This window comes from Neofelis nebulosa, chromosome 9 (genome assembly GCF_028018385.1).
Source record: "Neofelis nebulosa isolate mNeoNeb1 chromosome 9, mNeoNeb1.pri, whole genome shotgun sequence".
Lineage (NCBI taxonomy): Eukaryota > Metazoa > Chordata > Mammalia > Carnivora > Felidae > Neofelis > Neofelis nebulosa.
In genome coordinates this window covers 127724881-127741190 of record NC_080790.1, presented here as the reverse complement: position 1 = coordinate 127741190, position 16310 = coordinate 127724881, and the positions used below count along the sequence as shown (strand labels likewise).

At 51.5% G+C, this 16310-nt stretch overlaps 1 protein-coding gene across 4 annotated transcripts in view; it reads right to left on the bottom strand.

Annotated features, from left to right (window-relative positions):
• EYA2 (EYA transcriptional coactivator and phosphatase 2) overlaps positions 1–16310 on the bottom strand; it is a 261177-nt gene that overhangs the window by 20131 nt on the left and 224736 nt on the right. For all 4 annotated transcript variants that reach the window (XM_058685842.1, XM_058685841.1, XM_058685844.1 and 1 more), the window contains one exon: positions 4316–4374. In XM_058685842.1, coding sequence (XP_058541825.1) covers positions 4316–4374 — 59 coding nt within the window. The remainder of the gene's footprint in view (positions 1–4315; positions 4375–16310) is intronic.

Below are 16310 nucleotides of genomic sequence, written 5' to 3'. Positions count from 1 at the left end.
CGGGGCTCGAACTCACGGACCACAAGATCATGACCTGAGCCGAAGTCAGACGCTTCACCAGATGAGCCACCCAGGCGCCCTTTAGTTTTTTTGGGTTTGTTAAATTAGGCAGAGTCGATTGCTGGCTTTGCAGATGCGATCCTCCGCCCGGAATGAAGCATATGCTGGCCTAGCGAGTTCCACGCGTGGACGGGGGAGGAGCCAGGGTGTCACAAAGTTAAGGACAGAAGTGGCAGCTGGGAGCCCAGACGGAAAGCGGGGGCCGCTCCCCACCTGCAGCAACCAGCACGTGAGGACGAAAACCCCCTGTCTTCTCTCCCTCCGCCAGAAGCTCTGCTGGAGGTTTGCAAAATCATACCATCGCAGGGAAAAACCGCAGCGTGACAAGGGACATACGTATAGTATGACCCAAAGCTTAAAAAATGAGTCTCTTTCTAGAAAAGAAAGAACAGGTCAGTGTGACACCACAGCTGTCTCAGGCTGTGCGTTTGGCTGACGTTTTTCCTCTTTGCACTATGTTGCTGTTTCTAGATTTTCTGTGATGAGCTGAAGAGCGGAGAGAGAAAGGTATTTTATTTTTTAGCAAGACGCGCTGCGGCAGGGGTGAGGCGACACTTGGAAACCGTATCTTGCGCACGTCTGGTACTTCAATGCCGCTGCTGCGGCAGAGGTCAAAGGGCATTTGAAGAGCACGAGGGGCCGGGTCGTTCTCCCTGTGGGGCGTCTGCGGTGTGCACAGCCGGAGCACGGCGCGACGTCACATGCTGCTGTTCTGTGCCTGGGGCTCAGCCTTCCTTGAGCGGAAGCCTGTGGAAGCCACAGAAACGCCTGGGATGAACGTCTCGGACTCATCAGCTAATTTCACCTTGGGGACTTCCTGGGGCACGCGGGCCGGACGACTTAATCCAAAAGGCCTCGAATATAGACTCTGGCGTTCTCCACAGCACACTGCGTGAAAAGCCAGAAAGAGACGGTGCCCACAGGTTCATATGAACACACACACACACACACACACACACACACACACACCTACCTGTGCCATTTGTCACAGACATTTCTGCGAGTGTGACTGTGTATATCACTGGAAGCAAGAAGTCATGATGTCAGGAAGCGGTTGGTTCGAGACGGTGAGAATACGGGTGAGTATAGTTTCTTCTGAAATGTACAAAAGCCCGTGGAGAACATGGTCTGACCTGATAACCCGTTCGGACAAAAACGTTCTCTTTCCCATGAAAGATGTGAATGGCTTCATTACACAGACATGTTTGTTGCTTCTTCTCCCTTTCAGCCCTCCTTGGGTGGTGATGACCAGGGGTTAAAGATGAATGAAATACACCCAACTGGCAACAGGGGGCCGACAACATCCAACCACGGGAGCAGGGGAGCCACGTGTCGGGGACTCACTCGTGCGGGGCGCTTTTCCAGCACGCAGGCAACCCGACGAGAAGCGGGAGAAATGACTTTACTCCGTCACGTCCCCTCGTTTCCAGAAGCCACCCTTCAATTGCCACGTGGTCCTTCCTCTTCTTTACTGCAAACATTCCCTTCTTGCTAGATAATTTCTCCTTCTTCTTTCTCAGAAACGTTATTTTCCGCCAACCTCATTTCCATTTTCTCTTTAACCGTCTGTGGAAGAACAGCCTTCGATCCCTCCGGGGTCGTTCCTGCCCGTTCGATGGCCGGAGCGGTGGGAGCCGCAGGCCAGTGTCCGGTGGTGGGCGGAGCACTGCGGTCCTCACCAGGGAGCCACCGAACGGGCACCGAGGGCAGCTGTGCGCCTCCCGAACTCTGGAGCCAGAGCAGCCCGTTCCCCCGGAAGTTCCTCCTCAGTCACAGCCCTTCCAGCAGCGACCTGCTCTTCCTTCTCGATCTCTTCAGAAGTCTCTGTAGGAGCCGAGATCAGGCATGGCCTCCGCGGGTGGTCACGGGAGATGGTGCCACGAACGTGCAGGCTTTCCGGGGCCTCACCGGGCCCGCCACGTGAGCCCCCTTGTTGCTGGATGCGGTGGCGATGTCCACGGGGCTCAGGGGAGGGTCTGTCACACACACAGCAATGGCAGGCAGGTTAGCACCTCTGGCGGCTACTGATCCCAGGGCTGACCACCGTGAGAGGCGGGCGGGCGGTCAACCCTGGGATCAGTAGCCGCCAGAAGGCGTGGCTCCCGGAAGCTGCCCGGATCTGGTCAGGGAAGGTTCCAGAAGGGAGGCGGCCAGCAACAGGACCGGCCCCCGCAGTGGCAGCACACTTCAGCACGGCTCGCTGGCCAGCATCTCCGGGGGCTAGGACACCGACATCAGCCGGGTCTTCAGTGGCAACCACGTGACGAGCTGTCAACAGAGCCTCTTCTGCATTTCTTCAGATTTCTGATGTACGTGCCAATGCCAATACCTTTCCTTCCGTGGATCACTGTTCTGTTTGGAAGTCAAGGTTGTGCCACTGAAGTGGGTTCCTGCTGTAAGAAATCTGGGGACACCCTCCTGCTTCACTGGCAAGACATCAAGGACTCCGGACATCGCAAAGGTTTTCCTTTAAGTTACGACGGGAAGCCAGGGCACCGCCTTACAGACCCCTCGCTGGGGAGTGTGGGAAGACCAGATAACTTAGTCTTGAAAAAGAACATTGACTAAGAACTCAGAGGAAACCCTGGGGAGACGCCTGGATGTTCTGCCAAGAGGTGGAGGGCAGGGCAGGGCGTCCCTGAATCCCGCACCCCCCGCCCCTTACCAGCTGTGTGAGGTTCAGCAAGTTACTTAATCTGTCTGTGCCTCCTATTCCCCGACTGTCAAATGGGGATGATGAAAAGAGCATCTATTCCCCGTGGTAACTGTGATGGGGCAAAGTAAGGGCATTACCAAGGTTCGTTTCTGTTGTTCACTGAAAAAAAAGAAAGGGCATTTGATGCTTGGTGCCTGGTACACAGCAAGTGCTCAGAAGAGATTTCCTGAGTGAAGAAATGGGAGAGCTTGGTTTCTATGGGGGAAAACCTCCTTGGATGGCGGGTTCTGGAAGTGAGGTTCCAAACAGCTCAGCACGGAACCCGGTTCAGAGCAGCACTGCTCTCTGCCCCAAGCCAGCCAGCTACAGGGAAGCTTTATAAAAACGGCACTCTGGTCGCTCACCGCCGTGAAGGGGAGAGTGGTTCCCAGCTGTGACGTCATGGAAAGGACACAATTAACCTTGATCTGCGGTTTATTTACTCCACAAATAGAGAAACCTTGGCTGGCACTGGAGGATTGCTCCCTGCCAGTCCTCATTGTGAGGGATTTTCAGAACGGCTAATTAATACGAAGCAGGTGCTGGCCTATCACTCCTAGTTGTGCTGGGCTTCGAACCGACTCCCAGGGCCCAGTCACAGAAGCTTTGATTTGTTTTTTTGGAGTGAGACAGAGGCAAACACTAAGCGACGTTACTGGCCCCCTAAGCGAAGCGTCATTCGGTCTAATAATATTTCTGATAGGCCAAGAGGCACTAGGTTGTGATAATTTTGGATAAGTGCAGATTAACTATGGTTCCATTTTTATAAGGTTTTCTCAGGGGCAGGCTTGGAACATTCCAGCCACATTCCTCTGAAAGCTGTCTCGTTTTGGGTACCTTATTTCTGGAATCCATGTCCTAGGAGGGTTTGCCCCTAGAAACCAGACACATACCTCTTACTCAGTCAAGAAATATTTTGAGTATCGACTGATCAACTTTTATAGTAAATACTGTACGTGTGCTAATGAAGGGGTGCCAAACTCTTAGTGGCGGTGATTCTGGGAGGCTAGATCAGGTGGTGTTTGAGTTTTTTACGATGTGCACGCCTTACTCTAGTAAGTAGGAAAAAAAAATGCAGCGAGATAAACATAAGCAGAGTCCTGGAGAATCTGTGGAAATCTCCACCTTGGTGACTGGAGGTGATGGGCAAGAGTCTGCAGGGTGGGGGTTGGGCTGCAACCTGTGGGTTCTGGCAGAGGCAGGCACACACATCAGCCTGATAACCAGCCCGCCCCTCCTCTCCGCTTCCTGGTGAAAGGCAAGCTCGGGGCGCCTGGGTGGCTCAGTCGGTTGAGCGGCCGACTTCGGCTCAGGTCATGATCTCGCGGTCCGTGAGTTCGAGCCCCACGTCGGGCTCTGTGCTGACAGCTCGAAGCCTGGAGCCTGTTTCAGATTCTGCGTCTCCTTCTCTCTCTGACCCTCCCCCATTCATGCTCTGTCTCTCTCTGTCCCAAAAATAAATAAACTTAAAAAAAAAATTAAAAAAAAAAAAAAAAAAAAAAGAAAGGCAAGCTCGATCGCCAATCAAAAGGGGGCATTTTGGACTCCCCAAAGTTTTACCTTAAATCTTGCCCGTTGTCATCGGATGAGACGTCGTCAACGTGGATCTGGTCGCAATCCTGCGGAGAATGTGGCACGAAGAGAAAGACAGGGAGAGGTATGGCTGGTTAATCTGCTGTAGCCTCTGAGAGCTGAGCGGGGGAGCACTGCCCTGGGAGTCACCAGCCCTGGATTCTAGCCTGAGCTCTGCCACTAAAGGTTAGGTGACCTCCGGTTAAGTCTCTTCCCTTCTTTTGCTTTTGGTTTCCTTATAAATGAGCAGGTTGGGTGTAAGGTGGGGGGGGGGGGGTGGTGACCATAAAATTTATCATGCAAACCAAGATAGTTCTGCAAGTCAAAGGGGCTGCTGTGAAGATTACATTGGAGGGACAGGCACAAAACAGGACCACCCCTCTCTACCTGTATGTTAGGACATATGGTCACCCTGGCCCCATAGTGGAAGCCTTTGCCTTAACCAAGGTATCTTCTTCCACTCGGAATGCTCTCTGCCTTCATCCGCAGAGTGAACTTAGTATTCTTCAAGCATTAGCTTCTGGAGGTACCCCCTTCCTCAGTCCTCCTCTGGGTCCGGTGATATGTGATCATCATTTATTGAGTACTTATTACGTGCCAGGCACCATTCCGAGGGCTTGTCATTCCACCACCCACACCCCCCCCCCCCCTTCTCTTTGGGGAAAACACCTGAACACCTGCGAGTTAAGACCGGGGGGGGGGGGGGCGGTGAGGAAAATGGCCACGTGACCCAGGCTCAACCAATCAGAGAGACCCAGGAGCCCTCCGGCTTCAGCGATTGCGTCAAAGATGAGCACGTGATCTAAACTGGACCAATGGGAGAGCCAGCCCTGGGAACTCTGCTGGGACCTTGGCTGCAGCTGTCGGGAGGGTGGTGGTCACGTTATCTGAGCCCCTGGGCCCGGCCCCAGCTGAGACCAGGCCACCCTGACTGTGGTGGGTAGAGTAATGCTCAACCCCCCTGCCCAATGTCCATTCCTAATCCCATGGTCCTCATGTGGCAAGAGGGCCTCCGCAGATGTGATTAAGGTTAAGGTCTGGAGATGCGGAGAGCAGTCGGGATTCTCCAGGTGGGCCCTAAATGTGATTACAAGGGCCTTTGGGAGTAAGAGGCAGAGGGATATGGGAAGACGGGAGAAGGGGATTGGGGCGATTGCTTTAAAGACGGAGGAAGAGGCGACAGGCCAAGAAATACAGGGTGCCCACCAGACGCTCAGATTCTCCCTTCAGAGCCTCGTTGACGTCTTTCGCCCAGTGACACTGATTCTGGACCTCTGACCTCCAGAACAGTGAGAGAACACGCTGGTGTTGTTTTAAGCCACTGCGTGTGTGGTAACTGGTTACAGCCGCTGCAGGAAACGACTCCATGGGCCCTTGGGCTCCAGCTAGTGGAGTGGCCGTTCTGTCACTCGGCCACCGGGCAACACAACACCCTCCACGAAGCTCCGCGCAGTGCACGCCCATCGGTCACCTCTGCCTCCGGCATAAAGTCCATCCAGGCGACAGGCTGATGCGGCACAAGTGGTGAGCGTGTTCTGCCCGCCGCTGCGGTCCTGGTGAAGCCCAGGCTCCGGAGTCAGACTGCCCGGGTCTGGATCCTAGATCCAGCCACTTCCCGGCTGTGTGACTTTGAGCCAGTGGCATAACCACCCTGAGCCTTAGAGGTGGGATGGGGAAATGGGAGATAAGGGAACCTCCTTCCCGGGGTTGACGGACGTGAGGAGAAGCGAGAGGCTGTGCTGGAAGCGTCTGGTACAGTGGCTGGAACACGGCAGGTAAGGGGACGCATGCCACTGTTCTTATTATCGTGTTAAGATTTAAAAATGTCCACATTTAGGTGTCAGGGTGATCTCAGGAGGCAGGTGGCTCCTGGAAAACACTGCTAGGGAGAGGACAAGCACATGCGACTCTGAGCTTGACCTCTAAGAAAACGGTTGGTGGTAACACCTCTGGACTCTTGTTGAGGGGGTAGCATCTGGGAAAGAAATAGCGGTTTCTATTATTTTGAGCAGATCTCTTTTTACATAAGGACGGGGCTTGAATTTATCTTTGAGAACAGGAGCTCTGCTGGGGGATGATGGGAACCCCTTCCCTCATTAATTCTTTAAGATATGTAGAGGTAAGCGTGTTGTGATGGAGATGCGGGGGCAGGGTGGGGGCGGGGACAGTGGCATTTGGGGCAGCCCGGGCTACCCTGTGGGGATCGAGGCTGGAACTTGGGACAACCAGTGTGGCCACTGGTCCCTCTCTGGTGCCCTGAAAGGGCTTTGGATTGAAAAGGGGTTTGCTGGGAGGTGAGGTTTGCCTCCACAGTCCCTGGCACACTCGGGCTCACGGCTCAGTGGCAGTGACTGAGCATGACTCAGAGTCCTGACGCATAGGACCTCACGCCTCCGTGGGCCCCGGGACAACGCCTGGGAACAGGCAGCGGTGTGTGCTCTGACTCGCCTGGATGGGAAGGGCAGGGGGAGGTCCCACCGTACGGCTTCCTAGGGGTCAACCGTGGGCAAGCGGGAACCGGTGAGGAACATGGCGATGACAAGTGGCAAACCCAACTGAGAAGCTCTTTGGAGAGTGCTGGAAAAAAACTGGGGACGCTGAGTGACCACTCTTGAGCTGGCAGGTATCTGGCTTACACCTAAACCTCTACTGTTCCTCATTCCGTATTTCCTTCCTTTCCACGTATCTGGGATTCTGACTGACGCTTGGTGGCCTTAGGCATCATCGATCCCCCTCCCCAAGAGGGACTGTCCTTTCCTAAAGTAGTTGAGCACCGTGGTACACCCCAACTTGAAAGCTTTTATAGTCATGCTAATACTGGAGTGGTTGGCCATACGTGGTTATTTATAGTATGTTCAAATTAAACTCAACCGCATAAAAAATTGAGTTCCTTAGGCCTATTTCAAGTGCTCAGTAACCACATGTAGGCAATGGCTGCTGTACTGCACGGTGCACGTACTTGCCTCAGCACAGAAAATTCTAGTGGACAGCGCTGCTCTCGAGGGGTAAAGACACCAGGCTGACAACTTCTCTTCTGTGTTGATAAGTTCGATTAGGGATGAGCTCGCAAGCCAGCCTGGAGACGTATCTCATTCAGCCCACACTACGCTTGAAAAATTGTCTGGGAACAATAGCCAATATGTGAACTCAGGGGACCTCTCTTTCCCCGTCTCCGTCCTCTCCCTTCCTGCTCTCACTCTCTGTCTTTCCAGATTTTCAGCTACTCTGAGACTTTACACACTCTGGCAGTGCAGGGCTTGCATTGCTCTGTCCCAACCACCCTTAGCCCTTTCCAGCGCTCCACAGTCTCGTCTGGGTTTTCTTCCCTTCACGTCACCTGGTTACCTGGCCCCTGTGGGCTTCCTACTTTGAGACCTCTGATCCACAGACCTCGTATACCAATCGAAGGGTCCTGGGACAGCAATCCTGATACGTCAGTGAAAACTGTCTTTAAAAAGCCAACGTGGACTTCGAAGACCCAGGCACAGAGAAGACAAAATTAGTAGCAGACTTCTCCCCCATCCAGTGCTTTGCCTAAAATTGGAAAAACACCTCCCGTGCCCCCCTCCAGTCCTTGCCGGAGGCTCGAAAGCTGCTCCGGGGGTCACACGGGCTCAGGCCCCTGGGCAGGGGCACCCACCGCTTTCCCTGATGTCAGGGGAAAGGTATGTGGGAGGCTCTGGTTTTCTCATTTGCAAGGGGATTGTTGGGGGCGCTAAAGTGTGACAACAGTAGCGATCACATTTCGGACTTAATAAAATACCATGACGCTCAGCTAGACGCTACCTCATACTCCACCAGCTGACCTGGATCCAGTTACCCGCTGAGGCTGAGCCGGCAATGAGGGGAGTGAGCTCTGGGGGAGGAAGATCCTATGCGCCTCAATTCTCCTGCATGGGGGGCGGGCCTGTACGGTGGAGGGCACCAGCTTTTCACAGCCTAGGGTGCTTCTGGCCTCTTCAGGGTCACGTGTGACTCTCCTGGGGGGTCCGAGTGGGGCCTGCTAGCAAAGACAGAGGAAGCGTTCCCATGGCCTTGACCTGGGTGAGGTCTGGGCCCCAGTGCAATCCCAGCAGCAAGGAATTTACGCTTTCTGACTTACAGAAACACCCACACATCGTCTTGTGCAAAGATGTCCACCATCCCGGTGAGAAACAGGAAAACACCTAAAGTTGCCTCAACCGGATCATCGCTAAACGCAACGTGGTATGTCCATTCAGCGGAATCCCGCCCAGCGGTTCAGACGAATGAGGTGGATTTTTCTGTTAGCACACGGAAATATTTCTAAGACGTTCTATTGGGTGAAAGACCCACGAACAACACGGGGGTTGGGGCACTGATCCCTGTGTAGTCAAAGATCTGCGTATCACTTTGGACTCCCTCCCGAAACTTAACCACTAATAGCTGTTGTTGACTGGAAGCCTTACTGATAATATAAAGTCAATTATCACATAGTTTATATGTGATACGTATTACATACTGTATTCTTACAATAAAGTGAGCTAGAAAAAACAGTTATTAAGAAAATCACAAGGAGGGGTGTCTGAGTGGCTCCATCGGTTAAGCGTCTGACTTCAGCTCAGGTCATGATCTCAGGGTTCGTGAGTTTGAGCCCCGTGTTGGGCTCTGTGCTGACAGCTCAGAGCCTGGAGTCTGCCTTGGATTCTGTGTCTCTCTTTCTGCCCCTCCTCTGCTCGCATTCTTTCTTTCTCTCTCTCTCTCTCTCTCAAAAATAAATAAGCATTACAAAAAATTAAAAGTAAAAAAAAAATCGCAAGGAAAATGCATTAACAGTACTGTACTAAATTTATTTAAAAGTCTGCATATGTGTGGATCCATGCAATTCAAACCCATGTTGTCCAAGGGTCAACTGTATTTATAAAAACCCACTGAAAACAAAACAAGATATTTTATATGGATATTTACATAGATGGACAATGAAAGGTCTGGAAGCTTACACATCTGACTGGAAGCAGCAGTTCTGTCTGGGAAGGCACTGGGATTGGGTTAGTGGTCAAAGGAGGCTTTCAACTTACTGAAATGACTATTCCTTCCCCCCCTCCCTCTCTCCCTCTCTTCCTCTCTCATTTTCCATAAGGATAATGCACATATGCATTGCCTTTGAAAACAGAAAATATCTCACTGGGGAGGAGACAGGATCTAACACTGAAGGCCATTAAAAAATTTTTTTTAATGTTTATTTTTGAGAGAGAGAGAGAGAGAGAGACAGCATGAACAGAGGAAGGGCAGAGAGAGAGGGAGACACAGAATCCGAAGCAGGCTCCAGGCTCCGAGCTGTCAGCACAGAGCTTGACGTGGGGTTCAACCTCACGAACCGTGAGATCATGACCTGAGCCGAAGTCAGACGCTTAACTGACTCAGCCACCCAGGCGCCCCTCACACTGAAGGACATTTAAGTCCCCAACGCGCCAGAGGCTGTGCTCAATACGTTGCATATATGAAAGGGGATACAGTTGACCCCCATCTCATGGAGGGCAAGTGGAGGTGGGGAGAGGTGCAGAAACTTGCCTCTTATGGGCTGAATTATGATTCTTCAAAAGATGTTGAAATCCTAACCCCCAGGCCCTGCGAACGGCCCTTATTTGGAAATGGGGTCTTTGCAGAGGATCAAGTGAAGAGGAGGTCATTAGGGTGGTGGGTCTAATCCAATTATGACGGTGTCCTTATGAAAAGAGGAAGCATGGACGCAGAGACAGACACACACGGGGAGAATGCCCTGTGGCCACGAGGACAGAGAGGGGTGGAGCAGACTTTACCTCACAGCTCCCAGAAGGAGCCAACCCTGCCTTGATCTTGGACTTCCGGTCTGGAGAACCGTGAGACAGTGTTCCTGTAGTTCCGGCTGCCCAGTCTGTGTAATTTATGAGGGCAGGGAAACGAATACGATGCCCGAGGCTGCACAGAGAGGGGAGGAGGGGCCCAGGAGGCCGGCCGCCTTCAGAGCCTGTGCTCCCAAAGAGCCACCTGTCCGAAGACTATTCGTAAAAACCCTTCCTATGGGCCCAGAACTGCATCAGGCAATGCATGCGTCAAGAGCCAGGAGGTTTCAGGGGCGCCCGGGTGGCTCCATTGGTTAAGTGTCTGACTCTCGATTTCGGCTCACGGTCCATGAGATCGAGCCCCACGTCGAGCTCTATGCTGACAGCGCGGAGCTGGCTTGGGATTCTCTCTCTCCCTCTCTCTGCCCCTCCCCCCTCCCCCTCAAACTAAGTAACTAAACATTAAAAAAAAAAAAAAAAAAAAAGAGCAAGGAGGTTTCCAGGATTAAAAGTGGCTCTCGCCTTCAAGGTACTTAACACGTCACCAGAAAAGGTGAGGTGAATGCACATGGAAAACTGCACTGCTGATTCGATCCACAGATGTACTGATCACCTACTATGAGTTCAACACCAGGCTGGACCCTGCATGTGTCCTGGAACAGTCCCTGACTCCCTGCTTCCCCTCACATTCCTCGTCAGCAAATCCTGCCGACTCTCCCTTCAGTGGATATCCACAATCACTCAACATACGTCCACAATAAGTCAATATGTATTCAATATATGTCCACAGTCTGACTCTTCCCGCCTCCTCCACTGCTCCCACCAGGTCTGAGCCCTCATTATCTCCCACCGAGATCAGGGCTCAGCAAACCACAACCTGTGTGAATAAAGCTTTAGTGCAGCACGGCCAAGTTCATTCCTTTCCGTACTGTCTGTGGCTGCTGTTGTCCTACAATGAGAGAACTGAACAGTCGAGACAGAGACCGTGTGGCCCGGAAAGCCTGAAGTATCTACTATGTGGCTCTTTACGGACGAAGTTTGTGGACCCCTGACTACTGCAGTCACCTCCTCTCCCTCCCTGCTTCCACCCCTGCCTTCCTTTGAGTAAATGCACGGTCCTCACAAAGTCTCTGAGCCTGCGTGTCTGCACCCCGCCCCCATCTCCCACTGCAATCGCAGACGTAGCAGCCTCCCGCTATTCCTTCAACAACCCACACGCTCCTGCTGCAGGGCCTTTGCACTTACTGTTGCTTCTGTTTTGAATGCCTTTCTCTTCTCTATCCATCTGCCAAAAGCCCGCAAAGGCTCCTTGATATCCTCTCTTTGCAAAAACTGTCCCAGCTCCACCTCACATCAGGACCAGTAACTTCTCCGTTTCTCCACTTTGTGGGGCCTCCAGGGCTAACCTACAGCTGATATAACGGCCGATCTATTTTTTCATCCAGTAGGTAACGCCCGTTGTTTGCTGATTTTTTGCAAGGTCAGAGAGTACAGCAGTTAAAAGCATAGACTCCAGACCCTCGGTTCCAACTCTGGCTCTGCTGCTGATTAACCGAATGGCCTTGGACCAGGTATTGAATCTTTCTGACCCTCAGCTTCCTGTCGGTAACTGAGCTACGGAACAGCACTCGGTGCACGGGGCCTTGTGAGGATTAAATGAGTCGGTACAGGCGAGGCACTTTGAAAAGTGCCTCTGCCTGTCGAAAATGCCACCTACGTGTCTGGCATAATCACTGCTGTTACGACTATTTTGAATTCTACAGGCCTGAACTCTGTGCCTGGTTCAGGAATGATCACACGGAGCTGAGTTCACCATCAAGAGAGGCTCGTGGACGGTCAGCTCTGCAGATGAGACAACTTAGAAGCAAAGCAGAAAACTGCATTCCTCAGTCAAACCCCGCCAACGTGTCAGGACGCTGTGCGCGAACGCATCTCAGGGAGTGGGGGGGGGGGGGGCGTGGGGGGACAGAAGACACTCGTTGAGGTCTTACGTCCTGGACTTCGCAGATGGTGTTCAAATGCCCTTCCCTGGTCTCCAGTCCCAGCCCTGCCATTTTCTGGGAGTGTGATCTCAGGCAGCTTGCTTAACACCAAAACTTTTAGTTTTTTTTTTTTTTTCAAGATTGCTTTGGCAACTTGGGGTCTTTTTCTGGTTCCATACACATTTAGGATTGTTTGTCCTAGCTCTGGGAAGAATGCTGGTGTTATTTTGATAGGGATTGCTTCATTATTTTTTTTTAATGTTTGTTTTTGAGAGCGTGAACAGGGGAGGGGCAGAGAGAGGGGAAAACGCAGAATCCGAAGCAGACTCCAGGCTCTGAGCCGTCAGCACAGAGCCCGACGCGGGGCTCGAACCCACGAACCGTGAGATCACGACCTGAGCTGAAGTCGGACGCTCAACCGACTGAGCCACCCAGGTGCCCCGATTAACCCCAAAGCTTTTAATTCTAGAATAATTTTAGATTTGCAGAAAAGTTGTGAATATAGTATAGAGAGTTCCCATAAACCCCACGCTCAGTTTCCCTTATTGGTAACATTTGAATGGAGTACCTGTCACAACCAATAAACAAATATTACTATATCGTTATTAACTAATGTCAATTCTTTTTTTGTTTGTTTGTTTGAGGCACTGGGGCCTCAGGATCATGCCATTCCGGCTGGGGGCCGTGGCCCTTGCCTGTGGCCTCCCCCCAGGGAGAACGGCCCAGCGCATGTCAATCCTTTATTCAGAATCCCTTAGCCTTCTCCACTAATGTCCTTCTTCTCTTCCAGAATCCCAGCCAGGCCATCACATTACACTTTTTGTCATCCTACCTCTTCAGGTTCCCCAGGGCCGCGGTAGTCTCTCCCACTTTCCTTGGTGTTGATAACAGTTTAAAGGAGAACCAGTCAGGTGTTTTGTAGGATGCCTCTCAACGGGGATCTGCCTGTGGTTTTTCTCATGGTCAGACTGGGGTTGCACGTTTTGGCGAGGAGGGCTGCACATCCTTTTCTAAGGGTGCATCCTCTCAAAGGGCTTAACGCTGCCCATGCTGACCTTGATCACCTGGCTCAGGTCATCTCTGTCAGGTTCCTGTGCCGTAAAGTCACTCTCCTCCCCTTTCCATACTGTACTCTTTGATTTTAATTTTTTTTAACATTTATTTATTTTTGAGAGACAGAGTGTGAGCAGGGGAGGGGCAGAGAGAGAGGGAGGCACAGAATCCGAAGCAGGCTCCAGGCTCCGAGCTGTCAGCACAGGGCCCGACGCGGGGCTTGAATCCACGAACCAAAAGATCATGACCTGAGGGGCGCCTGGGTGGCTCAGTCGGTTGAGCGTCCGACTTTGGCTCAGGTCATGATCTCGAGGTTCATGGGTTTGAGCCCCGCGTCGGGCTCTGTGCTGACCGCTCAGAGCCTGGAACCTGCTTCGGATTCTGTGTCTCTCTCTCTCTGCCCGCCTCCCCCTTCTGTCTCTCCTTCAAAAAAATAAATAAACATTGAAAAAAATTAAAAAAAAATCACGACCTGAGCCGAGGTTGGATGCTTAACTGACTGAGCCACCCGGGCGCCCCTCCATGAGGGTGGAGTATCTGAATAAGTGATTCAAAATTTTCTGCCCGAGATATTAGTCTATCCTCCCCCACTTATTTATTTGTTTAATCATTATTTGTGTCATTACGGACCCGTGGGTCCTTGTTTTATACTTAGAATCCAGTATCACGTAACTTGTTTTCGTAGTCAAATTGTTCCCAGCTTTGGCCACTGAGAACTCCGCCAGGAAGCTCCGTGTCCCTTTGACATCCTCCATCGCTGTAGAGTCTTTTGAGCACTTATTTTTGGCACCATAAGACGGGCCACATGTATTACATGTACTTCCTGCCCCAGCCCTAGAATCAGCCATTTCTCTAAGGAGCCCTGGCTTCTTTTCTCAGAAAACAGCATTAGAGCCCAAGATCTGGGGGCTGGGTGTGCTCATTGCTCCCAGAGTGTCATTGCTTCGGGACTTTGTCAGGTGACAGAGAAAAGTCTCCAGGTTCCTTTTTGGAAATTATGAATCCTGGGTAGCACATCATTTGCAGGTGTGTGACAAGGCATATGACGGCCTGATGAATGGTCCCAATTATAGTTCAGATCCTTCTTTCACCACGGGCCTGAAGTGGAAGCCCAGAGAGGGCCCGAATGGGACTTACATGAAGAGTCGCAGGGCATGGGTGAAAGTATCCGCGGGATTGCAGGGGTAGCCTGCCTTTCATCAGCAATGAAAACGACAGCGATTTGTCCGTTTGTCATGGGCTCAAAGTCCAGGTGTAGCTTCAGGGTGACACTCATCTCATAAAATGTGTAGGAGAGCATCTCACCTTTTTCTTTGCTCCTAGTTTGTGCAGGATGGGGTTTGTCCTTTCCCTGACGTTTGCTGGAACTCTTTTTAAAACAGGCCTGGTGCCATTTTTGGAGAGTCCTTCCTTAACTACTGTTCCAATGTCTCACAGCCATGGGTTCATTTATTTTAAAATCCCCCCTGAGGTTAATTCTGGTAATTTCCATCTTCCTGGAAAGTGCCAACTTCATCTAGGTGTCAAGTTCATTGGTATAATATCATACAGTATTCTCATAATTAAAAAAAAAACCGGATCTGTCCTCAATCTGAGTAACGTCCATCCTTTCATTCTGAATGTTGTTTATCCATGTCTGCCTCTTTTTCTTTCTTTTACTTTTTTCTCGTTCGTGCTTGCCAAAAGCATCATCTGCCTTCATGGTCTTTTCAATGACCAATTCTTGTAACTTTCCTGTTTTTCTAATAGAAAATATGACCTAAGGCCGGATCACCCTTTGCTTCCATCCCACAGACTTCGATACTCAGCATTCTCATTGCCGTCCAGTTCTCACCAGTAAACGCAGTGACAAATACTTATCAAAACTGTTATGATCAAGCTGGGGACAGCTGGGGTTTCCCCACCTGCCCTGCCGAGCTCTGATCCCATGGCTTTCTGTCCCTGGCTGCCTGGAGACACGAATGCAGAAAGGAGAGTGTTGACAAATTTGCTGTAGAAAAACGACTCTCGTCAGAGGCCAGATGGACTCCCTGGCCACTCCTCCTCTTTCAGGGCAGGTATATTTTTAAGTGAGATTGCTTACTGCTGTCTCTGGACTAGCCAGAGAGGGGCTTGCTCCCCGGGAGGGAAACCCGGGCTGTCTTTCTTGTGTTGTCTAAATGTTTAACTTATCTGAAGAACACCAAGGAGGCCGTGGGCTGCACTGCATTAATGGCCGGTTGGGCAGGATGCCTCGGAGAGCAGCTCAGCGTTGACATGGTGAAATATTATTCTCCCTGATGGCTCCCGCAGCACCATAAATCAGACGTTAGCGATCAGGCCTGCACGTCAGGCAAGCAGCCACGGCTTGCCCACGTTCCAGACACTTCTGAGTCCCTCTAGCAAGATCTTTCCTGAAGCTCTGGCAGCACGTGGAAAACGTCCCCCTCCAGCCCACCCACCTGCCTGGCCACTCCTGAACCTGGTAGGCGGGGCGGGGGGGATACTTTCAGCCAAAAACCTTTAGGTCAATCTTGTTTCTTACAGAGGACACTTTTCTCCCCTCCATTCTGTTGATCTTATGCCTTCTTCACCCACTCAGTTCATTTCAAAACTGTGTTTCCCATGCAGGATAAAGGTCCCAGCTTGGAAGTCAGCTTGGCCTCGGATTAAATCTCCATACTATCCTTACTCTGTGAACTCTCTGGGCCTCAGTTTCCTCATCTGTAAAATAGGGATAAAAACCCTCCTTTGTAGGGTTGTTGTGAGATGTCAGTGAGAAAATGCATGTGTGATGTGTGGCACAGGAGCTCAATACAGGCAAGAGCTGGGCAAGTTAACATCTCGGTGCCTCAGTTTTCCCATCTCTAAAATGGGTATATGTAACCGTATTTACTGTCCGTGGCCCTGTAAGGCCTAAAGGAATGAGTGCAGGCAAGCCCTCTGGACAGCATGCAGTGTGTTTTAGCTGGCACTGTGACTATTATTCCTGTCTGTGTCCTCCACTCAGCCCCAGCCCCGGCCTGCATCCTTCTTTGTAGAAATGCATTCCGACCCCTTGTCTATTGCTCTGCTCACCTTCAGGGTGGGGAGTGAGGGTGCCAGCTCAGTTCGTTGTGATTTCCGTTGTTATTTGTGTGACTTTTGTTTTGCGTCTACAGTGTGAAGATGATGTGCTAACTCATAGAT